This window comes from Macrobrachium rosenbergii, chromosome 46 (assembly GCF_040412425.1).
Source record: "Macrobrachium rosenbergii isolate ZJJX-2024 chromosome 46, ASM4041242v1, whole genome shotgun sequence".
Classification (NCBI taxonomy): domain Eukaryota; kingdom Metazoa; phylum Arthropoda; class Malacostraca; order Decapoda; family Palaemonidae; genus Macrobrachium; species Macrobrachium rosenbergii.
This window is the reverse complement of record NC_089786.1, coordinates 2,458,481-2,484,797: the sequence shown is the minus strand read 5'-3', so window position 1 is coordinate 2,484,797 and position 26,317 is coordinate 2,458,481. Positions and strand designations below refer to the sequence as shown.

At 37.8% G+C, this 26,317-nt stretch overlaps 2 protein-coding genes across 5 annotated transcripts; one reads left to right on the top strand and one right to left on the bottom strand.

Annotated features, from left to right (window-relative positions):
- Positions 1 to 1,317: 1,317 nt before the first annotated feature.
- Positions 1,318 to 12,302, top strand: LOC136830149 (vacuolar protein-sorting-associated protein 36-like). Of its 4 annotated transcripts, XM_067089352.1 has the most exons (4): positions 1,591 to 1,728; positions 9,756 to 9,942; positions 11,437 to 11,559; positions 11,842 to 12,302. In XM_067089352.1, the coding sequence occupies exons 2-4, from the start codon at positions 9,769 to 9,771 to the stop codon at positions 11,860 to 11,862; spliced, it is 318 nt and encodes a 105-aa protein (XP_066945453.1). In that variant the 5' UTR covers positions 1,591 to 1,728; positions 9,756 to 9,768; the 3' UTR covers positions 11,863 to 12,302. The 4 variants fall into 4 exon arrangements, 3 of the variants coding, with proteins under 3 accessions (XP_066945451.1, XP_066945453.1, XP_066945452.1); XR_010850562.1 differs by lacking the exon at positions 9,756 to 9,942 and having other exon boundaries at positions 1,590 to 1,728; positions 11,842 to 11,856; XM_067089350.1 differs by lacking the exons at positions 9,756 to 9,942; positions 11,437 to 11,559; positions 11,842 to 12,302 and adding an exon at positions 5,179 to 8,206 and having other exon boundaries at positions 1,318 to 1,728.
- Positions 12,303 to 12,957: 655 nt separating this feature from the next.
- Exo84 (exocyst 84) lies at positions 12,958 to 26,104 on the bottom strand. The gene is made up of 14 exons (XM_067089349.1): positions 25,983 to 26,104; positions 22,905 to 23,060; positions 22,194 to 22,280; positions 21,482 to 21,609; positions 18,890 to 19,032; positions 18,220 to 18,373; positions 17,769 to 17,907; positions 17,052 to 17,256; positions 16,417 to 16,561; positions 15,818 to 15,998; positions 15,502 to 15,632; positions 14,641 to 14,866; positions 14,292 to 14,482; positions 12,958 to 13,279 (listed from the first exon to the last, which is right to left on the bottom strand). Exons 1-14 carry the CDS (start codon positions 26,035 to 26,037, stop codon positions 13,091 to 13,093), a joined length of 2,130 nt encoding a protein of 709 aa, XP_066945450.1. The 5' UTR covers positions 26,038 to 26,104; the 3' UTR covers positions 12,958 to 13,090.
- Between the last annotated feature and the right edge of the window lie 213 nt (positions 26,105 to 26,317).

The window sequence follows — 26,317 nt, the reverse complement described above, 5'->3', positions numbered from 1 at the left end:
TTTTCTATTTTTTTCCATGTCAAAGCTTTCTCCACACACACACACACACACACACACACATGAACAGACAATTATAAAATTACAAAGAAATACAGACTACAGGAAAGACTGAAAGTGGAGAGGGAGAGGGAGGTTTTGTACAGAGCAGTGGTCCTCAACCATTTGTCCCATGCACCCTTTTACCATATGTCACAATGTCATTCCCCCGGACCCCCTTTCCAAAATTGTCTGCCCCCAAAGGTACATCCCAAATAATATGCAACAAGATAATATGCAACAAATAATATGCAACAGCACAAAGCCCAACGTTTCGTGTTTGCCAGTCTGTGGTCACAGTTCCCCCTCTGAAACTCTGAATTGCCCTCCTAGGGGGGAATCCCCCCTGGTTGAGAACCACTGGCATAGAGGAGAAGCGAGTCGAAAGACGGGAAATGAATAAAAAGGAAATGAGTGGAAATTAAGATTAGGTAACAGTGCTTGTAGGAAAGGATGTGTGGCGAGGATTGCAAGAAGGCAAGAATAGAAAGATTGCAAGTAATGATTATAAGTATCCGTCGCCATTTTAGAAGTCTTCGCCAAATCTTATAGGTCTATGGAGAGCCACAGTGAGTCACAGTTAGGATAGTTATGGTACTATATTTTCTAATATATTTTAACCATTTTACGACTCAAATATTCTGGTTAATGTTTATTTAATGTTAAAAATACGATTCAAAGTGCATCAACAGTTTTATTATTCACTTTTCTATAATTTTTTTATGAGTATTGAGAAAATTCTTGGTACTTTAAAAAAAAACGCCCAATTTTCCTAGTCATACTTGCGCAGCTAATATAAATTACCAAGAAATATATAAATATACAGATATATAGATAGATAGATGGCCTCCACTCCGTATTTGTTCTTTATATAGATAGATAAATAGATAGATAGATAGAATCACAAAGCTAAATTCAACAGAATATAGAGCGTCAATCTCCACTCATTTTACTAAGACTTTGGCATATAGCTTTTTCTAATCATACTTGCGAAGCTAATGTAAAACATCTATAAAATATAAATCTAGACACACAGATAGATAGGCTGATAGACAGACAGACTTTTTCATAGATATACTGAGATAATTCTTAGCCATGTTTTCATAACGATGAGTCCAGCAGAGTAAAAATCGTCCCATTTCCATCAATTTTACAAGGACCATCGCGTTATTTTCCTTACTCATGACCTAGAAAATATATATATGCACAGATAGATAGAGAAATTTATAAAGATAGACAGATAGAAAGAAATACAATAGATAAATAGACTGAAAAATCGTCCATTTTCCCTTGATTTCACGAAGACCTTCGCGTCATTTTTCAGTCATGACCTAGGAAATATATATATGTAAATAGATAGATAGATAGATAGAGAGATTTCTAAATAAAGATAGATAGATAGATAGATAGATAGATAGATAGATAGATAGAAATACAATAGATAAATAGACTGAAAAATCGTCCATTTCCCCTTGATTTCACGAAGACCTTCGCGTCATTTTTCAGTCATGACCTAGAAAATATATATATATATATATAGATAGATAGAGAGATTTCTAAATATAAAGATAGATAGATACACAACAGACGAATAGACTGACAGTCTGCGAGGTCATGTGACCGCGGGGGGCTAATGGCTCCCTTAGGCGTTGGAGCACCACCTTCCATCGAAGCTCGCTCAAACATTCCTAGGTGAGAAAATGTCTGCGTTTTCGTATTTTCGTCAAAAACGAATTTAAATCTTCGTGAGCCGCGATTAATTACACGACTTGGAAGACGGGAGGGCGATTAAATCGTTTAATTTAATGAAGAAATGACGAAATTTTCCTTAGGCCTAGTCTAATTGGTGCAATGGTATGGGACTATTCATGTGGTGTCCCGTGACCTTTGCCTTCACCTACGATGGGCCGTTAGACCTACGATCGTTATTATTGGCAAATTTTAGACCTTCCTCTGAAATTTTGTAGGTTGAGGCCTATCCAGGAAATTGCTTGATGATAGAAGAAACATCGTTTCGTAATTCATGATGTTAGCTTAGGCCTATTGTAGCCTGGACTATAGCTTAGGCCTATTGTAGCCTGGACTATTTCGTAGGCTGTTTTGTAGCTTAGGCAACTTATATTTGGACTAAGATGATTGTTAGGCTCTTTTAACTGTATCTTTTTCCCTAGGGCTGATTTTGGCTGTTAGGCCTAGGCTAGTAGGCTACTAGCCTAGTGGGTAATATTTTGTAAGTTGCAAATAGACTGTATGAAATTGTAACCCACATTTTTGAAAAGATCGCTTCGTTGTTGCTACACTGGACCCCATTAACACTGTGCGGAAACGATAATTAAAAAATGAGTCAAATTGCAACTTAAAAAGTAAGACGACACTCCCCCCCCCCTCAAAAGCTAATACAGCGAAACTGTAACCAGAAAACATCCCAAGGTTACGTTAGGTTGGTATTTTTGGCCTCTTTTAGTGTCCTGTCATTTCCTAGCCACTTTTGCATGAAAAACCAAAAATGGTTTTTCACTCAAAAATGGCTGCCTGGACCCTAAGCCACAGAACTAGGCTAGGCTCTACTTTTGACGTTTGCAGTTGGTCAGGTTAAGCCCACCAAGTGAGGCAGGAGGTTGGACGTGGTTTGGTAGTAAAGTATGGTACTAGGCGAGGTTAGGCTATTAAAGCTGTTAGGATAATAGCCGTTTCGTGGTGCACTGGTTATTTTAACGTAAAACTACAGGCTGCTACCGCACCCACGTAGCAGAGTGACTAGCAGTTTACTTGTAGTATGAGCTCCGTGTTTAGTACCAGCCCCTTGGGGATGAATGTGAAAACATAAATGGAAGACATAAACATGAAAAAATGTGAACGATATAAACATGAATAAAATAAAAAGGCCGTCAGTGGAGGTGTAAAGAAATACAAGAGAAATAAACATAACAAAAGGTGGTCAATATAGAATAAAAAAATGTGATATATAAACATAAATAAAAACAAAATGCAGTCAGTAGAAACATGTAAAATAATATAGTTAAAAATATGAATAAATATGAAAGGCAGTCAATATTCTGGTTGGAATGATGTTAGCGAGGCTGCGGTAGTAGTTTTCAGTTTTACCGGTAATACCCTAACCTTTAGGATAGATCCAGCCCACCATGCAAGGTAGGAATTAGCTATGCCCTGGGTTGTGTTTTGTTACTGGATGAGGTTAGGTTAGTATAGCTGGTAGGACAAGAGCAGTTATAATGCCAGGAACAGCATTAAAAAATAAAAGAAAGTTCATCGTTTTATAATTCTGCGTTTAAAAATGGTAAAAGTGAAGACTACTGCTGGACTGGTTCCCGCCAGTCTGCGACCATAATATTTACCGCCTTTTGCTTATGTTTTTGTTCATGTTTATGCCTTTAGTTATGTGTATGTCATTTACAGTCTTTTATTGATGTTTTAAGTTCATCCCCAAGGGATTGGTACCAAACACGTCACCCATTTTACACACAAACTTGTAGTTACCGAACCAGAGGGGTGCGGTAGTAATCTTCAGTTTTACCCAAACACCCTTGAAAATTTGATGCAGACACGTGACCACCATATTTCTAAACCATGCTGGACATCATCTGACAACATTGTCATCATGCTAGAAATTGTAAATTATAGAATTTTCATTTTTACCACTTTTGTTGCAAATAGGTATTTACGAGGTATGGATAGCCGCATTAAGGATTAGTTCTTGTTTACGCAGGCTATGACACCACATTCAACAGCGAGTCATGTAGACATAAAGCTCCCTAACCTAACCTAATGTGATGAAAGACATCATGTCCTGCATGAACTTCTGTGAATTGTCAGATTTTGTGACACACCAGCGGCCAAAAGTCATTATTTCTGCCAGGTATCCGTATCTCAGTAATTAATAATTTCTGCTGCAATTGGTATAAAAACAAATTTTAAATTGATGAGATAGAGATAGGGAACATAAGAGACCTTTATTCTGGGCACTCTTCCAAACCATGATACTTATAGTAGGGCAAATTTGCTTTTTATTGAACATATAAATATGAACAGGAAGCAATACTAGGCTTCTCACGTTCTTATTTTATCCTTAAAAGACTTACATTTCAAGTTGGAATGCAGGAGCTTTGGTTGCAGCCATGCATGTAGAAAAAGGAGTTATACCAGAATATTTTAACACTGCAGTTTTATTATTGCCAACATTAGAGTTCATTTAAAATACTGGTATGTTGTAATTCCTTGAGCGCATGTAAATCAGTTAGGGTAAAGTTTTCAATGAGATTATTTTGTTCACATTTGATGGATATTTGCCAAGATTCTCTTGGGCTATAATGGGCTTTCTCTATAATAATTGTATACCATAGGCATATGTGTGATTTGAAGGTTGTCCGTCACTTTGAAGGTACTGTGTACAGAATCTACTGATAATGACGAGTTGAGGATGCATCAGCGGTTATGCACCATCCTGCAGTGGGATAGGTTAGGGATTTTTGTATACGTGTAATTGATAAAATACTGTGTTCAAAGTTTATCATTCTATTGTTTGGTGTGCAGTAGAATCTGTCTTTGTGAAGCCCACTTATTGAGAGTTGGATTTCATTGGGCACCGTATTAAGTTTATAGTTTTTCCTTGTAGTTTTGCTCAGAGAAGGAAGCTTAAATTTTTTGGTTTCATGATTTTATTTAATAAATATAAGGTATTGTTATACGCATTTACCAATACTGCACTGGGGTTAAAATGGATTCTGAATTTTACTGAAATTTTAGTTAGTGTAATGGGTTGTGAGTTTACGTGGATGTCTTCCCCCTTGGCAAGATTTTCGATTCAAAGAAAACTCAAGTTGTCCATTTATCAAAACGGGCATACAGTAGATTGGGGGTGCTTACCAAGTATAACCATTGTATTTCTCTCAGAATTTTGTAGAATTATTATGCAGTGGTGCTGAGATAATAAGTGTAATATTACATAAATTGAAACATGAGTGACAGGGTCTTTGCTGTGGGACAGAGTATTGTGTGTGGCAAGTTTTAGGTGGTGAGACTTGTCATTTGGCTCCCTGCCACTTCCATTGAATTTGGAAGTAGTTTACCCATCTTTCGCTTTTAGTTTGCTCCTTCTGATTTTTGTTTTTCTTCCTTTTTCAGGAGGTGGCAGGAGAGCTGTATTCTTGGTTGTGATGTGTGGAATATTTTCGTGAAGAGTCTTGAAAGCCACCTTTTTGTGATTGTATGTCAAACAAACTTGAATCTGAATCCATTGTCTTTGATGAACCATGGATCGTTGGTACTGGTGTGATCCTAGCTTGGTGTCGGGAGAGAGGACAGAAACCTCGGCTAACGGGATACGGTTGTATGACGGCGACAAGAAAACGGGATATGACGACGGCCACTTAGTGTTGACTAACTTTCGGCTGCTCTGGCGACATGAAAGTCAGTCGTCGTCTTTAGGCTTACAGCTCGGTCTGGTGGTTCTTGTAGAAGAGGAAGCAGGTGGATATTTTACCTCTAGTCCAAAATTGATTCTTCATCTTTCACAGCCCCCACATACTCAGTCTGCAGGACCCGTAGCTTCTAGTCCACATTCGTATATCAAGTTGTCCTTTAGACAGGGAGGATGTAGCACTTTCCATCAAGTCTTGCAAAGAGTCGTTGGTGAGAAGCAGTGGGAGAGAACCGCTCCGTCAATACCTCAGGCGTCAAGGGGAAGTCAGAGAACACACACTGGTATCTTAGGCATAGAGCGTGCCATCCAAGCCAAACAACAAGAAACTAACCAGAACATCAGTCGTGCCTTTGAGGATTTGAAAAATTTGATGGGCCTTGCGAAGGAAATGGTGATGCTATCAAGGAATATCTCAAACAAAATCAAAGAGCACTCTGGAGAAGTGTCGTCAGACGACACCGTTCAGTTCAGATCGTATCTTTTGAGCCTTGGCATAGATGACCCTGTCACCCGAGAAACGTTTGGGTCGGCAAATGAGTATCATCATCATCTGGCCAAGGAACTTTCGCAGGCTTTAGAAGAAGCAGTCAAAGAGGCGGGTGGGGTCATGTTACTCTCCGAGGTCTATTGTCGCATCAACAGAGCTCGAGGTTTGGAATTGCTGTCCCCAGAGGATGTACTTCATGCCTGCCAAGTCATGAAGAAGTTGAATCTTCCCATTATCCTTCACACATTTGAATCAGGGGTCCAGGTTGTCCAGACGGCTGGTTTGGACCAAAAGAAAGTTGTAGCTGCAACCGTTGAGGTTCTGAATCGCCACGAAAGTGATGGAGTGTCGGCTGGCGACTTGGCTCGGGAATGTGGGATGCCCTTGCTTCTGGCACAGGAGAGACTCTTACAAGCGGAGCGATGTGCAGAAGCCGTACGAGATGAATCAAATCAGGGCCTAAGGTTTTATCCTAACCTGTTCTTTTCACGTGCAGAGGCTTAGTCTAATTTGCTTGGTGAATCTTGATATGGTGACATATAGGGTGCTATTTCTGGTCACAGTGAAACACCCGTATTTTTTTAAGTTTTTAAATCCAAGGAAGGTGACTAATAGATAAGGTTACTTTAACTGATTTGAATGATGATTCCCTAATGTAAGATTCTGTTCTGTTTGTTTCCATCTCTCATGTTGCATCTCTGTAATCCTGAGGCTCTCTGTTTGATGGTGGTCGGGTAGCATTGCTCAGAAAATGACTGTCATGTTGTCTGTGCAGATCATACACGACTGGAGTCTGGTTAATGAAAAATTGTGCATTGCAGTAACGCCAGAAAATACTTTAAGGTATTTATAAACGTACATAACACATGCTAGCAGGCTGATGCATAAGTACAGATGTGAGCGCAAGACCCTTAACAAACGGAGGGAATCTGAAGTATTGGTATGCCAGTAAGAGCTTCTTGATGGAAACTGACCAGTTTGTTATTTTTTTTTATTAATTTCAAGTTCATAGGAATGAAGTAATGTAGTACATTGCTGTGGTGGTGCAGTATGTAAATACGTGGTAAGCAAAGCATAAAGTACTGTATTCCCCATGTATTGATAAATTGTAAGAATTCTACCATATTCCTTAGTTAAATTTATATAGATAATCACTAGTGAGAAGTATTTGGACCAGATTTTTGTTGTGACAGTTCACTTGTCTTAATGTTATGGCAGAGCTGAAGAAATGTTACCTAACATATAGTTATTTTTCGCAACTGGGAAAATTTGGTAGAGAGGAACGTTTGCTTTCAAACATGTACGTCAGTTCTTTTGTTAAACGTAATTTTCTAAGGAGATTTTTATTGTGGTGGCTGCAATTTTCATGCTTAAGTCTTGTAGCTTGTTATATTGATGTGTGAGCTTTGTTGAGGGGAAAATATTATTTGTAACTCAGCTATAAGTATTCTGTAAAGTATATTTTGTATGTGGCGATTCATATAATCACCCTGAAGAGGCTGTCATTGTTCACTGAAGAATTCTCAGTTTAAAGAAAAGGAATTGTATGTTCAACTGCAGGGTTAACATCAAGTTTTCGTTCCTAAAAGTGATGGGGAAAAGTTATCATGAGATCTTTTGGCCCTGGGAAATGTAAGATGTTCCAAAATTGTGTCGGGCTGTACTGGATATGTGCCTTTAGGGAGACGAGCATCTCATGACTGCTGGTACTGCAAAATAAAACTTGCTTAGACTCTTGAAGGTCGTAAAAACCCTTCACTGTTAATCAGTCTTGATATCTCAGTGTGTGTGTGTGTGTGTGAAACATACCAGTAAGTTTATAGGTTCGGTATGTCTGGTATAACTCCTTGACCTCATGTTGTTATTGTATTTTATCAGATCTAGACCCAATGCATTTATTTACTTCATTTTGCCACCGATGAAGACGTATTTAGACATTTGTGGTGTCTTTGGGAATGTTACTGTCCACTAGCACTGTTGAGATGTTGAGAGCCTTGATTTTTGTTACTTATGATTTAAATCGTTCTCCTTCACCTTCGTGCATTGCAAATGTCCATGTGCAACAGAGTGATGCCACTAGCTTAAGAATTTTGTATTTCACAGCATACAGTTTAAAACTGTCTTGCAATGCAGGAGTAGGAAGTTAAGATATGTACATAAAAATATCTTTAGTCTGATAAGAAAGCTACAGTATAATTATATTAAGTTTTACAAATGACAATAAACAGTGGAAATGATTTTCAGATGGTATTATCTGTTTTCCTTTTACAAAGATGGGAAAGGTACAGTCTAGTACTTAGAAGAAGTGTAAAAATAATATGTGCAGGTACAGATGTTTATGAAAACATTTCGGGAAGAAAAAAATAAGAGGTAATTGGGGATGAACGTGGCTCCTGAGTGTTTCAAAACCAAATTATTGTTTCCTAAATGACTCAGCTTTTCGTTGAGAGAAGAAAAATGAGGTTATTTGTAGGCAGTTGAAAACTCTGTTGAGAGTGGAACTCTCAGCAGATATTTCATCTGGATGACAGGGAGGCAAATTTAATTTTCCCTTGGTGTTGGTCCTGGAAGACGGGGTGTACCCTTATACATACCTGAAAGGTTGGGTATATTAGTGTCACCCATAGACACATGCTTTGGGAAACCTCATTGCAGATTCACCGTTATAAAATTCTTGGTGTCCATGCAATTTAAGGTAATGCAGGCATGAACCTTTATTAAAAAAGAATATCCAAGCTTTACAATAGTCAAGACAAATGGACTAGTACCCTCACCTCAGGTAGGAAGGCGCCATCTAACAGCTTGTCTTGGTACTCTCATATCCCATGTCAAGATCCTCTTTCTCCCCATTTTGCATGGTACTAACGCCACTGCTACAATATACTGTCGTCTCAGTGTAAGCATTAACCCTCTGGTTAATATACTGGTCATGAAGCCAAGCTAACAGTTGTCGGCCATGTAAATTTGACAGTGTCTGTTCCAAAGTTTCTTCCTCGCTCTCACAGCGGTGTACATCAGTGTTATTTTTGTACCATATACAGCACTTTCTTGCACAGTAGCACAGTAACTGTACATCTTTCCATATATACAGTGTATCATTGTAACTCTTTTCCAACTCTTCTGGCCACATCTGTCCCATTATTATGTTTTGATCAAACAAAAATTCAGTCTCGAGAATTAGGAAAACTACCCATAAGTAGTAGGAGATGAGATGGGTTTTCAAGCGTCTCTGGTGAGCAGACGTTTGTTGATGGGAGTCGATATGAAGTTAGCTTAAAAATTGTGGGTACCAACAGTTCAGTCAGTTTCGGAAGTGCTTAAAGATATAGTGTCCCCTGTCATGCCTGGGTGTGTTCATGTTAGGGTGATAATGCTCTTAAAGTGTAGCAGAAAATAGGTGTAAGGGAAAGCATAGGAATGTACTCATGAAACAGAAACTTTATTATAAGTACAGTGTAAGAAACTGCTACGGTACAGTAAACAGTAAATCAAACCCTTTCTTTATAGTTTACAAAGTAAAGTTCTTTTTTTTTTTGTGTGTAGCCTGTAAAATCTGTTAGGTAACTATTTTACATTTAAACCTGCAAGGAGTGTAAGAAATATTTGTGCTTTCATCTTTCCCCAAATTTACACTCATTTTGATTAAAGGATGATACGAATACGAGAAATGAGTACTGTGTAGGATATTTCAGCATGTAGCCCTCCTGTCCCAACATAGCATTCCCTGCTGTTCCTTACTGTAGAACGTTATATTCTCAGTTCATCTACTGTATATATATTCTAATGTCACAGATTGTGATCCAGCATGGCGTCGGCTTCCAGTACAAGCGCCAAGAATCTGTTTGTAGACTCAAAGACTCGTTTGGCAGAGAGGGTCCAAATGAATGTCAACAACATGGGATCCATCTGCCGACAGGTTAATCGCGGATCACAATCTTGTGATATGCTGACTCATTCCGCCAGGAACATGGCCTTACAGGTTAGCGATAATTCCCCCCAAGTTTCTTTCATGCTGTAGCTAGAAGATAGTTCTGATGTTGCCATATTGTTAATTACACAAAAGGTTTCTTTTGTGGGTCACAGATTTGTGATATAAGTTTAAGGGAATAGGTTTGTGAGTTTCCAAATTTGTTTTTGCTTCATATGATATAGTTTTTTTTTGATGTATTTGTGTAAGGGCAAATAAGAGTAATGACAAATCTAATTCTTACACTGTACTGGGATGATTTTTGTTCTGGTTTAGCCGGTTCTTGACATATCGCCAATGCGATGTTTAAAAATATGTACAGCAGTGAACAGTATACGTTATTTTTGTAGTTTTTAAGAGTATATTTCTTCCAGTTCATTTACATATATTGCACAACAGATCATTTTCAGCCTTGCACCAAATACATCATGTCCCTACCCTTGCTTTTCCTGACATATAAGCATGCCCCCTAAATTCATTTAATGAAAATTAGGCTCTCTCTGATGTATATTTTCCTTTGGGGGAGGCCGGAGGGTATTGGTCAGCATTTGCATTGCGTGGAGCACTGTATGCAGCACAAGTCTCTCACAGAGTCTGTAAGGCAAATAGCTGCACTGCTTACTGCCTATTACTTTGCACATGTTCCTTCAGATCTCATCCTGCTTAGCCATCCAGCTAGTCTTGCTCCAGTTTGAATTCCCCATTTTAGAACAGATCTTTCAGGTGTAGAATGAGAGTGCAGGCATGAGAAACTCAAATACAATACTCATCCTCAGGAAACAGGAAACTTGGCTGTCCATTGGTTAATTTATCATCAGGACGTACTTTAGCTGATGTTCGATGGATATGACGTCTTGGCAAACAGCATAACCAACTCAGTTATTTACAGTACAGTGGACCCCGGCGAATTACTGAATGTTTTCGCCGAAAGATATTCACTGATTACTGTATTTTCATGTTATTTTTGTGACTAAATACATTTTTTATCATAATGTTTTTAGCCACAAAAATAACATAAAAGTAGGCAGCTATAAGCAGCCTTAGAGTGGTATATGGTGTTCCAGCTATTAAAATACAGTTATAAGCATTTTTAGAGGGGTTCCAATGTATCGCGGATTTTCGGTATTCGCGGGGGAGGGTCGTGATACCTAACCCCCGCAAATACGGGGGTCCACTGTATCAGGATTACCAAGTCCACTATTAGGAGCCAGACTGAAATGGTAGTTCCTGTCATTCTGATTTGATTAATAAACAACTCAAAGATCTCTGAGAAGGCAGAGGAAAGAACAAGAGTAAAAGTATTGCATAATTAAGCTGAATGATGTTGTTCGGGCTATGGCATCTACACTGGCTTGTAGTACTAACAATGTTGGCAAAAGTCTAATTATATTTAAGGCATCTTCATTTTGGCAGGTGTATGTTGGCATGTTAAACCAGTAAAAAATAACTTCATTTTTCACAAAAATCTCATGCTGTTTCCTCACAAAAACCTCATGATGTTTCCAGGAGCATGCTATAAGGAATTCAGAGGAGAACTTGCAGAAACTAAACCTTCTACTGACACACCTTGGCTACCAGCAAGAATCCATCCAGCGGTCTGCACATGCCCTTGAAAACGTTAAGGAACAAGTAAGTGCGTCATTTCACATGCATTATTTTCTGTGATTTTGTTCATTTATCAACGAAATACTTTTTTTTTTAGCTATTACTTCTCACAATTTTATAACTTTTTTGTTATAAAAATACCAATTTTATTTTTTATATTTTTAGAAGGAAACTCGACATATCTGCATTAAGCTAAAAGTAGTGATGCAGGTGTCCGGAAAAAAATACCATTTCATAGATTTAAAATCTGAAGTATTTATAAATTTAAGAAAATCAAAATATTAATGTGTTACTTTTCACCCCCAGGTACGCGACATGCAGCGATAGGCCAAGCTCAAAACATTTATCAGTGTAATCTCAGTAAATGAGAGTTAGTTGCGAACGTGGAACTGTACTCGCTCGAGTGTTTTACCAGTGTTAATTCGACGTTTGAACCACTATGAAGGTCTCCCTTGAATTCAGAGGTGGTGCTGAATTATTAGTGGCTAATAAAGCTCGTCATGATGTAGACATACAAGGGTCCTGGAGTATGGCCCAGTTACTTAAGTGGATTCGTGACAACTTACTCCAAGAACGACCAGAATTGTTTCTTCAGGGGGATTCCGTTCGACCAGGGATCTTGGTGCTGGTCAACGATGCTGACTGGGAGCTTCTTGGAGAACTTGATTACGTTCTCGAAGACAAAGACAATGTTTTGTTCATTTCTACATTGCACGGAGGATAAAATGTAACTTGTTTTCAGGAGAATAAAAGAGAAGAATTTAAAAGCTCCTATCTTTTGTAGAATTTTTATAATGTTGAATTCTAAAACAGATGAATGAAAATAAGAATTTTTAGGGAGGAAGAAATCAATTTGAAAGAGAGGAAATGTTAATATTTGTTCATTCAAGAGAACATATCCCGCCCCCTGCAAGTCAGTGGATGATTAAATGCCGCAGGTTAAACTTTTCATCAGTAATGACATTCAGCACAATAAAATAGTAACAGTTGAAGATAAAATGTAGAAAATAATCTAGACAAATTGTCAAAGTGATAAACGAAATCCCTAGGCATTCTCTTGACCAATTTCCAGCTGGAAGGGAAAGGTAGACTTTTACCCATGCCCCAGCCAAGGCACCTTGTGTACAGTAGTAGATACCACTCAATAAAAAATGAATATAACAAATGAAATTATTACACTCTTCACAGCACTAGAGAAGCCAGTTTAATGTTGTGTAAACAGCTGTTTGTATTTTTTGTAAACACAAGAAAGCAACAAATTTTTTCCCACTCCGAACCTAAAAATTGTTTTGATCATATCACAGATAATTTTACTTTTCTTATACTCCCAGCGGTGCGTAGTACACACCTGTGATTGTAGACTGGTATTCAAAAACACTTATGCTATGAAAGTACTGGAAGTGTTGGAATTTAGATTAAGCAAATTTTGATTCCTTTATTAGTCTCTATATAATAAATTCCTCTTAAAATAATTATATAGCACTTACATCAGAGTGTATGACATATAAAACAAATATTTGGTATCAGAGCATGAAGAACATACTGTAAGATTTCATCATATGAATTTCGATTCATATTTGTTAATGGTTGGTGCATTAATTGCTTGACCAGTGAGGTTCTGATAGCTGGAATGAAGGCTTGGTAGGCTTGGATGGGCATGTCCTCTCGCTTCTGCATACCGATGCTCGGCAACAGTTAGAACACCGTCGAGCAGGAATGCGCTGTTCCTTCTGATTGTGGATAGCTGAAATTTTACAGAAGTTTTTATTAGTAACCTCAAACACGAAACCTCATCACTTATTGTAAATTAGCATATATGTATCACTGCATAATCCCTCATAAAGAAAAGGACAAAGGGGAACTAAGAACCTGCGTTTAAAATATAAAAATTATGCTAAATATATTACCCCAAAATGAAACCTCACTTTTAGACATTCATAATGGGTGAATAGCAGCTTCAGAAAAGCTGTCAAGGCACAGAACTATTTTCTATTTTGCTCTGTTTCCTGCTCGTGTATCTTCGCTGCTGTAACATCTCTTTTCATAAACAGCATTTAGTCATATTCAGTGTGGTACACAACCTTAGTCATTTGTTTGAGAACAGTACAGATATCACTATTGTACTGCATATGACTTTCAACCCAATATTTACAGGCATTGGCTATCACCATTATAAAGTAGTTTAAAAAGATAAAAATATAAATAATTAAAATATGAGAATTGTTTTGGGATAGTAATGCAATGCATCTTTGCCTGAACTTTTGAGATTCCAATTGGACAACATTCTCAGGAAGACTGTTCCATAGTCCAACAGTGTGAGGAATAAAGGACCTCTGGAACTGAAGTTCAACAGTACGGCACATTTACTGCATACCGGTGCTGCTATTCAGACGAAGACTAAGTGTTAGTGGCATATTTTTAAAAATCAGGAATTGGTTGGGTAATGGAAATTTTTCTTGGAAATGCTTTGCTTGTGCACCCAAATGCATTCCCCACACGTTAAGGCCATTTGAAGATTACTGGGTTTGTGAAAAAAGCACTTTTATCGTAATTGCGTACTCCATATTAACAGGCAAATATAAAATATTTTTACAATACAAAATGCTATGGATTCAGGTGTATGGTTGAACTTAACCAACAAATTTGGTCAGGACTCTCTGAATCATATGAAAATGTAATTATTCATTCATCCTGAGTCCTGAAGGGGCAAATGTAAAGCTACAAAGTGACGATACATATGCTTGATATTAACGTACCTCATTCTTAAAGAGAGGCTCGTCCAAGGAAGACTTGCAGTGTCGAAGCTGAGCGGAAAATATGGCTGTGAGAGATCCGTCAACTAAGTGCTCAGTCTCTGGCCAGTAAAGACGCAGTACGTCTTCAAGGTAACCCAAAAATGCACGGCTGAACTGAATGCTGTTGTTGGTGAGCCCAATACATAGTTCATCTGAAATGCAGGGAGAGAATAAGATCTGTATTCAACATAATATTAAAAACTGTTACGTTTTCTTAATTTAAATCATACACAGTACATGATACATTGCCTCAAGTATGGATGGGGAATAAGTAAAATATAGAAATTTTACTCTGTGCTTTATTACATACCTGTTACGTACGACCGCACGTTAGCTATACCGATGTCGTTCATGTCTTCAATGAACTTGTTCAACAAGTCTTTGCTATCGTACTTGAGCGTCTTCCAAGTATCCTCCTGCCCTCTTAACTTCACTGCCTCTATCATTTTATCGCGTCCATCACGAATCCACCTCTCCACGTCGCGTAACAAGAGTGTGTGGAGGGAAAACGTGAGGTCTAGTCCAATGTCGGCTAACTGGAAGATAAAAAATGCATCCAGTAATAACACATTCTCCACGTTTGTCTAGAATGGTTAAGAAAAAATCCACTGTAGAAAGCCAAGTTAAGTGAATGAATATAAAACATGAGCTTTCAACCTTCACCGAGGTCCTCTCCAGCTGCATTATACAATAATTACAAAGTATTCAAAATAAATAAAAAGTAAAGACAAAAATTTAAAAGACCAATGGAAATGAAAACTGTCAGTCTGGAGGTCTTTCTTGGGTATCTTCATTTCCTGAAGGTGTCTTGCTGTTGTATAAGTAATGAGTTGTCTGCTGGGCGAAGGAGCAATTTCCTCTAAAATATCTAACTTCAGATTGGCTCGTTAAGCTTATTAAGCAATCTGGAAATGTCTTCAGAGGTGAAGGCCTTGTCTCCTTGAGAACTATTGAACTGTCCAATGGGTGCACACTCTTACTATTCTTCTTTTATTGGCATTTTCCGTTGTGCAAATAATCTTATAATTATCAATAAAAAAGGAATTTTGACAAAGGAAAAATCTATTTCTGGGGGAAGACCTGTGTCACATGGGATAACATATACAGAACTAATGGTATTAAATTATTTTTATCATTTCATGGATCACACATTTTATAAATTAAATATTACCTGCTGGCAATGATGATCAGCCTGGCTAATGCATTCAGCGACAGTGGTGAGCGAAGACTGTGTTGTGAAAACATGCCTGGAGAACATCGAAGCAAAATTGTTCACCTCTCCGTGAGCCCAAACTACAAATGCTGAAAAAGAAAATTGAGATCAACACACGCTTCAAAGGGTGTACAATACCATGCTTTATCCTGGTTTATTTCTATTTCTCTACTTTAATTTAGGCTCAGAAGACACTTGTACCATTATGAAGCATGGGGTTGAATCATTTGTTAAAGTAAATATATGAAGAGTGAAATACTTGCACAATCCTCACCTGAGGTGCAACTTCGACTCGCAGGGAAGGCCTTATTGAATTCCCGTCCAGTTTCCAAGAGATTGTGGAAAAAGATAGAGCACAGCTGACGAACATAAAGCACAGTCTTGCCTTCGAGCCTCAGTCTCTTCAGACCAGCCTTCAGGATAGCACCTCGATGTCCCAGGAATAGGCCACACGCCTGTGAATAAACAAGACTCGTCAAGGAAAACAGATTACTGGGAAAAGATAAACCTGAATTAAAAGTAATTCCCAGCAGCGTTTATTACAGCATCTGATCACCCCCTTATATCTATATGGCTTTCACATCTTGCCAGCAAAACAAATACATCCACTTTCGTTATTCAAGAAACATGGCACAAGCAAGTATACCACCTTCTCGAGGGAGTAAATTTTCCAATACCTTGCATAAAATTAAGATGATCAGTTTTATACATCATAAAAAGAAAGCTACAATATATTAGACGTTCATTGGACTGACATCTTTACCTGAAAATTTCTCTAAAAGGACTTGCACATTTATAAAAGATGCTATTAAGAGGAAAAGGATGCACATATTATAAAGCAGTACAAAAAAAATTCAACTTGTCAACACTTACTTGACTAGACTTGTTGAGATGCACAAGCAAAGTAGTAGCTCGTCTCGCAGCTCGTGGGCCACCCTGGAGACTCTTCTCCGGAGTCACTTGCAATTCCGCTTGCAAGACGTCGACCAAGCTTCTCACTCGGCCTTCGAGGGCACGTCTGTTGAAGGCGTTACAATTGGTCTTATAAAGTTTCACCAGACGACCGAGTTAACTTTCTCAGCTCTCACAGGGCTGGCCACAACTGTACATTGCTAATGAGTTAAATCGCATTTGTGGCACTATATTACAGCCTCAAAATTTCATGACTGGACAAACAGAAAATGTTGAAGATTCTGACAGTTTCACTGAGGGATTTGTTTCGTGCAGTTGATATCCGTTGTTAAAATACATCCCCCTGGGGGTAAACACATTGCATCCCTAGCAATCAGGCAGTGGTTGTCCCTGCCCTTTTGGATAGACACACAATCTAATTTTATGGACAATCACACTACACAATAACGATGACTCTGTTCACTCATCATTCACTAAAGAAGGTAATGAAATTTTGTGTGTCAATCTGGAAAAGTAACATCACATGCAAATAAAATTATCTTCAAGAAATTCAAAAGGGTTAAAAAATCACAACATGCCTCCATGTAGCCACAAACCTCATTTCATTGTACACCGGAGTTTTTGGAGCAGAGTCAAAATATTCTCGGCCGCTGTCAATCAGGCTAACAGCATCCTCAAAGTTTCGTTGTGCTATTGCTTGATCCAGTTCCTCTGGTAATTCTAAAACCCATTCTGGAGGACCCATGGATGGGGGAGGTGGTTCTTGGAAGGGATTGAGGCTGTCGCTATCTTCGGAAAAGGCTGGAAAAAGATAAGTGACAATCACTGCTTTGACAGTCAAGTATAATTACAGTAAACCCCCTTATTCATGGGGGATGCATACCGCGGCAGCCCCCACACCCCCGCGAATACTTAAAACCCCTCTATAAATACTTAGAACTGCCCATTTTGATAGTTTAAACACACAAAAAAATTCTAAAAATGCTTATACCTGAGTATTTTAACAGTTTTATCACAAAAAAAGCATTTAGTTATGAAAATGATATGAAAATACAGTAATTAGTGAATGTTTCTCAGTGAAAAATACCGCGAATGGGCGAATTTTCTGCGAATAATGGGTAGATACCCTCCACAGAGAATTCCGCGTATACGTGAGTCCGCGAATATGGAGGGTTTACTGTACTACAGTATCCGGTCCAGTGACCTTCTATTCAGAATGTTTCTTAGTAAAGCAACAATTCCTGCAACTAGAGAAATGTCCTTTCTAAAAGATTAATAATAGGAATCTAATTATGAGACTGACCAATACTTACGATTATTACTATCTAGAGAGTCTTCTTTGCTTAGCGAGAGTTGGCGTTCTTTCTGCTGCATCTGAGCTCTTTCAGCCTTGAGTTTGTCAACAGCTACTTTGTTGGCTTTGGCGCGCTCTATCTCATCGAGCCAGTCTTGCTGTAAACAAACAACAACTAAATGAGGTGCATAATCCATAAACAGTAAAAGGAAGACTCAAAATTCACACAGATTACACATAAATCTAAACAAAATACACATCAAGTGGGAAATTTACCTTGTACCTTCTACTTTATAATGCAAGGATCCTAATGTATCAGTTCTAACAATCACTTGACACTATACAAAACTACAGATGTTACTAAGATTTTTTCAATATATAAACATCAACTACCTTATGCTCCATTAACTTCAAATTCTATGGTACTGAGTCAATAACTTGTTCAAAAATAAACCACATCATTTCAAAACCTTGATCTTAGCAGTTGGAGCCATGAAAACTCTCGTATCTGGGAAGATGAGGACCTTGAAAGCATTCTTCGTTGTTCCACGATCTTTGATGTTAACGGGAAGAACTTGGTCTAAAGGATAGAGAACCTCGAACCTGTACCGCACTGGGCCACGTCTGCAAAAATTGTCATGTGTTAGGAAAAAGGGCATCATTATCATTACTAACTGACACAGATAACCCAAAGTATTTGTTTTTAATAAGAGGTAAAAATATGAGCAAGGTTGACCAGACTTGGAAAAGTCATTCATAATCAAGTGATGAATATCACAACACACAAATAAGGGTACTAAAACCCTGAGGTTGACAGTTTACATTAACAAATGAGAAAAAGGTAAGCCTCATATATTCTAGGTAATAGTTGGCATCGAATTCATTTTCACGTACATTAATGACACCTAACTAGCCAGGAAAGCAAGTCTGCCTTCCTTGGTTTAATCCATATCGGAAATATCTTTTACAATGAAGGATTTTATGTAATCAGTTTCAAAACTTACAATAGAACAATACAAGCACTGTATACTTCTGACCAGCCTTTTACAACATAAAAACTACAATTTCAGTAATCAAATGAGAGTGGTCTGTCTGGGGACTTAATCACTGTTCAGGAATTGCCATCATCCAAGCACTTGCCTATCGCTCAGCCATGCCGCAATCATCAAGGAGTCGTTGAGGAGGTAAGCATGAACTCGCTGCATGGCAGTGTAGTCATCCTGGTTCAGTTCAACTAAGTCCCCATCAAATATCAGATAGCGGTCTTCCACTTCCATTACATGCTGCAGGATTGAAGATACAAAAAAATAAGTGAACGATTAGGTTTGGAGATATTCGGTACAATAAAGAGTATCACCCCTCTACATGCTGCAGTTACTGTGATATATCCTTTTCTCAAAATTAAATCAAGTGCACTAAAATACCTGCTACCAACAAACTTTCTGGTTACATAACAAATAAAACTGAGTATATGCCACAGATCTATGCTGCCACAAATACTGAAGCACTGGTGCAACTGTTTAAATCAAAAGACAATAAAAATACAGGCATCTTACAAAAATGTTGGCAATAAGTTACTATTAGGGTTCAGTAATTTAGCTACCGTTATGTTTTGACCCTGTTTATAGTATTGTTCATTTAATGTCACCTCTGACTTGTACTGAAATGCTAAACAGTTGATATATCAGACTCACAGATCTTAAAGCACCATGAACAGGTTGGATTAGGCAGAATGATTTAGTGATTAGCACTTGGATGGTCAGTCCGCATGGCTCCCTTCACAATGTAAAAAATCATGTCATTTTAGACCTATGATGTTTAGCTGAGAAATCAGTCTCACTTTCAACAGTATCAGAATCTGGCCACTTTGTCCCAAAAGGATTAACAGACATTAACAGACCTTGTGTTCAAATCTGTCCCAATGAATTACTAAGAATACAAATGACTCATAGGATACAAAATATCTCCTCGTAAAGTATGCACAAGCTTATCAGCAATGTATTATCAATAATATTCACCACGAAGCTAAATTCAACATGATTTACAGTAAAGCCCCCCATATTCGCAGGGGATGTGTACCGCAACCACGCCCCCATGAATAACTAAAATCCGTGAATACAGTACTTAAAACCCTCTAAAAACAATTAGAACTGCCTATTTGAAAGTTTAAACACAAAAAAACCTCTAAAAATGCTTATACCTGAGTATTATAATAGTTTTATCACAAAAAGTGCATTTAGTCAAGAAAATATGAAAATACAGTAATTAGTGAATATTTCTCAGTGAAAAATACTGTGAATGGGTGAATTTTCTGTGCATAATGGTATATACGTACCACAGAGAAATTTGCGAATAGTGAGACCGCAAATATGGGGGGTTTACTTTAAACATCTTTTCCAAAACTAGCAGCGACATCAATTGCACAAGAAAATTTTTTCCAAAGGCAAGAAAACAGTCTTAAGTTACTAGCATGGAGATCTACCATACAATATTATTAAACTTCACAATTCTCAGTAATAGATAATGACACATTATCAATAATAATAAGGATTTGCTCAAGTAGAATATTATTCTATTTTCTATTGCTTTTAATATTTCAATTACCGTAACAAAACACAACTGCTCAAAATCTTTTCTACTAATCAAATTACTGTAAGATTGTAAGCTATAAACATACTTGCTACTCAATACAATTCTATATTTTGTATTACCTTAACAATTCTTTTCTTAGGGCAAAAAGAAATAAAAAGAAAGAATCAATGTTTGTTTATAAATTACTTTGTAGCTTTCCATCAAGTTACCTAGAAAAATAATAAAAAAAATTCCAGTTTAAAAAAAAAGTTAAAACGGACACTAATGAAAATTAAATTATCAAATCATGGATAAAAACTGTAATATAATGTGGGCGTGAAAACAAGCAAAAAATGAATGAAAGTTAATATACTTAGGAACAAAGTAACATATTAAAGAAAAGGAAATTTTATAAATCAATTCCTTAAGAAAAAAATTTTGAAAACATTGCAAATACTGAACAGTAAATGTGTGCAGACATGAATTCCCACATTATTCTGTCATATTTGAAGGAAGAGCAGTTCAGCTGTTTGCCTGGTTCTACAAGACAGTTTATACTTAGATGCAATGAAAGTGAATATGAATGGAACTACCTGTAATTTCAAGTTACAAAAATATCAAGATGCATCTTGGTTGCAGTGGTAGGTCCATACAATTTTCCCTAGAATTTACAGCACTGAAATCCCTTCTTGAATGCTAGACTTATGGTGAGGCACAGTACTAGATACAGCCCACTGCAAATTCCCATCACCAAGAACTCAACTCCATTCATAGCAAGCTAATGTCCTCCTTCCCATCCAAAGTTCCAGGCACCATACACAATGACCACATGAACCACAGATATCAAAAGTTTGGGGTTTAAACCGCAATGATTCTCATCCAACAACAGAAAAACTGCAATGATTCTCACCCAACAACAGAAAAACTGCAACGATTCTCACCCAACAACAGAAAAACTGCAACGATTCTCACCCAAAAGCAGAAAAACTGCAATGATTCTCACCCAAAAACAGAAAAACTGCAACAATTCTCACCTAACAACAGAACAGCTGTAACGATTCTCACCCAACAACCAAAAAACTGAAACGATTCTCATACAACAACAGAAAAACATACACAAAAAGAATGTCAAACTGTAACCCCTTTTTGTACAACACTTACTGAACATCCTTCAATTTTTTCCAATAACCCTGTCAACTTTTTACGGTTTTCCTTTTCGCGCTTCTCTTTCAACTCCTGGGGATCGACTTCTATCATTTCCTGGGCTGCACATCCTGGGCCTCGCTCACCTGGAAGAAGGAAGAGGACAAGCTTAGTTATTTCTAGCACATTTGATTGTCGATTTCCAAAAGGTCATCCACAGCCAAAGGGTCCTATGACAAAACAAAACACGTTTAGAAGGCAAATAAAACATCAAGAGGAGATATATGTCAACTTTAATATCCTCAAAAGATTTGATGTGCTACTGTAATTGCATATTTTGGGTCATACATACACAATAAATTACATACAATTTACTTTTCAAAGACCAGTATTTACATACACTATATACTTTTATTGTACTTACTCTATACAGCTACTACTTTGCATTGCAAATTAAAATGCTGAATGATATTACATAGAAACTATGTACAGTAAACTCATGTACAGCATTAACACGTGACTACAGTACTTCCAGTTAAGCAAATGTTCTCTAGACATATAACTGAACTTAACTGCTTTTACCCTTTAAGGTTGACTGACCATCTGTCAAAATAAGAATTCAGACATATACTACTTAGCAACATTGGCTTTAGCCTTAAAAACACAAGATAACCATGTGAAATTAGGGGAAAGTATGTAAGCATTATTGCTTATGATATAATACAATTACCAGTGATTGAGAGTTCCAGTAAAGACGTTAAGAGAGATTTCTGCTCGGTGATAAGGTGTGACAGCTGGTACATCTCACTCTCTAAATCTGCAAAAAATGTAAAAGATTAATGCTAGACGTAACATCAAACCTCACCATTTTCGTCTTTAAAGAAAGTAAGTACAGAAACCCATGTTATTACTGGGCTATCGTAACAACAGTGTAAAATCTCTACATTCACAGTCACCAAAATGTTAAAAATGAGCCATACTTGAAGCAGTTATTACCAATGAAAAATAAATCAGGTGGTCCCAGCAACAAAATTCATGTTACTAAACAGTACTCAATCTGCACACAATGCTATTAATGAAATGTCTCTTTCCATCTCACATTTATGGGCTGCCTTAGAACAAAGGTCCATGCTGGCATATGGTTGCCTTAATTTTAACCAGCAAACCAACTTTACCCTACAGTATTAGCTTTCATTTTTTCCACGTTTATCCCCTCATTGCTTCTGATGATAACATAAAAGGAAGGGAGCCTACTTTTTGCACTGAGTCAAGCACAGCACAAAGTTCCAAAAGTCATCTGGAATACCCTTTGGCTCCCTGCTTTCTGCCTTTCACTTTTCATCCATTCCCTTTGACCTCTTCTTACAAAGTTGTGAACTATCTGCACATGTTATACTCTCATAAAAAGACTGTAAACTGTAATTACAGATGCATTACTTACACGAAATTTCTTTGGCCGTGTCTATGAACTGCATGTAGTTCATGTACACATTTTTCTTCAGCTGGGCATTAGTCTCTTCTGCCAAGTGCTGGATCCTTTGCCTCTGTTGCTGGAGTTCCAGCCCTCCAACACTACTCTGGCTGAGGTCTTGGACATCTGAAATTGACAGAAAGCATAAGATAACTCTTTCATCTCTTCTTTACGTGAAGAGAACTGAAAAGCATATAACCAATATACAGCAAATTACTGTAGTTTTATCCCACATTTGACAAGTGCAGTCGAATCATTTCCCTCCTTTAGCAATAATGTATTGGACAAACCTGCCAGCAACTTTCAGAACAATATATAAATGGGGGAAGTTAACACAAAAGAAAACAATAAATCCTTGGTCATACAGGTGCAGAAGAAAGAACAGTGATCATACTCTGATTGTCATACCTGAACGTTCTTAGGTGGAAACTTACAAGTCCTCTAACTACATAAACAAAATTTAATACTTTAAAACTAAAAAGTGATTGGTTTACATTTACTAATACTTATATTCATTTGAGTTAGTTTCACAATCGACAAAGAACCTCTAGTGGATGTGAAAATTACAGATTACAGCAAACAAATAAAGCAGAAATGGTACACCTATGTTGGACCTACAACTATCTATATGTATGATTTCTGGAAATACCATCTACTAAATGGCTCCATTTACTCATTCAAACTTTCAAAGCACAAAACAAACAAGATCTTCAGTACCATATTAAGGTAAGAAATGTTAAGGGAGGTTGGGGATTTCTGGCCCAAGGGCTGTCAACTGCCCAGGAGGTACCACAGGTTGAGTTAGATTTGAGAATGATAGGATGTATTCCTGCACATGGTATGCAAAATTTTTTTACTTGGGTTAAGGGGAGGTCCCAGGTTAAAAGTACAGAAGAGTTGCATGTTTTTTATCTGTGAGTCGTGGCCTGCTTACAAATGCGTAAAAGACATATTTCAACAATGATGCATCCTAACCTATCCTAGGAAAATGTGTCCTAAGCAACATGACATCATGCACAGCAGAATGACAACTATGCTGTAGCATTACCAGACCCAGTACTCCAGGTTAGGCTTCATCCCTGTAAGAAACGTACCATGCTTTCTTTTTATTTTTCATAGGTTAAGGAGGGATTTTCCAATAATTGAAAGACATAAGAGTAGAGGAAATGCAACAACGATTGGCAGTCACCAAAAAAGGGTCAACAGGTCAGAAATACATAACCCATAAAAGAAGATAGAAAAATGGTAATCCACTGCTATTTTTATGTTCAGAGATCAACATAAAAACCTAAACAAAAGATGGTGAATTTCTCAAATGTTGGTAAACTCTAAAATGATCCCACATGTACTGCATTATACACCCTTTTCTATATTGTTCAGTAGTATCTGCAGAGTGGGGGGGGTGGGTCATGATTAACTTGGGAAGGGGGTTCAGGGAAAGGCAAGGCCTCCCAGGCCAGATTAGGGGATGGCATCATAGGTTGGTTAGGTTAAAGGAAGTCTCATTATTTTGTATTCCCTCTGAAATACCTACTAGTCCAGGCCTAGGTAGATCTAAGCCGGCTGTCCGCGGTGAGCTAGGCTATGGCAGTTGAAGTTTTTCTATAGAACTTTACCTGCTGAACAAGAATTTAAAGTAATATTTTGTCGCTTGGCTGTAACTAAGCTATAAATTATCTTGAACTGGTGTGGTAAAACCCTTTCGAGAATAGCTAACAGTTAGGGGGACCTGTTGGGAATTCAGGGTTTTTGGTGGGGTAAATAACTTGGGAAAAGGTTTAGGTACCTTATTGTTGTATTTAATTTTATATATGTCATTTGGAACACAAAAAACAAGCATAAAAAGAAGGGCGAATAAATGGATAGTGGGAGCTGTTCCAAAGGCACTTTTCATTCATTACTAGTACTACTGACTCTAAGCCTTAACACGCATGTGCTAGCTTTCGGTTCACTAATCAGCAGCTGCCAGTTTTCTGCACTTAGCAAGAGCTGCGAGAGACTGGCAATTGACATTTTCCTGAGTTATTTTACTTGGTGAACAAGAATTTAAAGTAATTATCTCTTACCAGAGCATACGAGCTTGCCAGGAATCTTTAAAAACGCAGATAAGGCGTGCAGTGCCGTTCTGCCACTGTGACCTATAGAGGCTACCCAAGTTGAAAGTGGAAATGGTAATGCTTTGTTTCCCATTTACGAAAGCTTCTAATAGTGTGCAGTGGAGCTAGACTTTGGCAACTGATGTTTTTCTATGTTATTTTACTTGCTTTACAAGAGTTTCAAGTAATATTTTGCCAGTCGGCTGGTGCTAAACTGTAATTCACCCTTGAGCTGTCTGCAACCCACTGGTACAGACGTGCAGTTTTCAAGGGTCAATTACATTTTAGTTACAGCTGATCAACAAAATATTATTTTAAATTCTTGTCCAGCAGGTAAAATAACATAGGATAACGTCAACTGCCATAGGCTAGCTCACCGCGGACAGCTGGCTTAGAATTACCCAGGCCTACATCAGCCCTAACCTCTTATTCTGCAATTGCAAAAAACATTTCATTGATAAATAATATCTGTGCAGAGCTCCTCCTTAGAATTACTACCGGAGCGAGTTCAGAGTAGGGGGCCAGGACTACTGTAGGCATTCATGCAGTATGCATTTCAGAGCGAATATAATCCAACCAGAATTACATCTTCTTAACCTAACTCTGGATGCCATGTCCTAACCTGGCCGGGGGGGGCAAAGCCCCCTCAATAGTAATTCTTGACCCGCTGCTCTGCATTCTACAATATCATCGTGCGACCGTCGTCTTTAAATTCACCTGTTCGATTAATATTATTATATAACCTAAAAAAAAACCTATAATCGCGGCTAGGGCAGCGCAGACGTGATTCGGGGGGCGGTACCAATGAAAGCGAGAGTCTAGACTTTTCACATCTGCTGTAAAGTAATTAATTCCTCCAACACCCGACTATTAAAGCACTGTAAATAATTCACACCAAAATTCCAATTCCGAAAAAGAGTCAAATAAATTTGCAGAACACGCCCGGACTCACATCTCTCAGCATTGAAATCTTCAGCTGTCAATTTCTTGACGAGAAGGTCTGCCATGTTTGTTTACATCTGGCGTCTTAACCTCCGGGCGTTGGAGACCGTCTGGGATTTTGGGTGCGGTATGTTCAGAGTAATGTTTCTCGTGATTTAGATTTTGGAGATTTTTCCGGAGTTATCGTATGTTAACATACAAATAGACACACGCTCACACGCACACACACATACAAACACGCTCACACACATACATACACACACATGTTTTAATACTTGAAGCTGTTGTATGAATGATCACGTGACGTCACTATTGAGCGTAATGTTTCTGTACGTTTCAATGCTT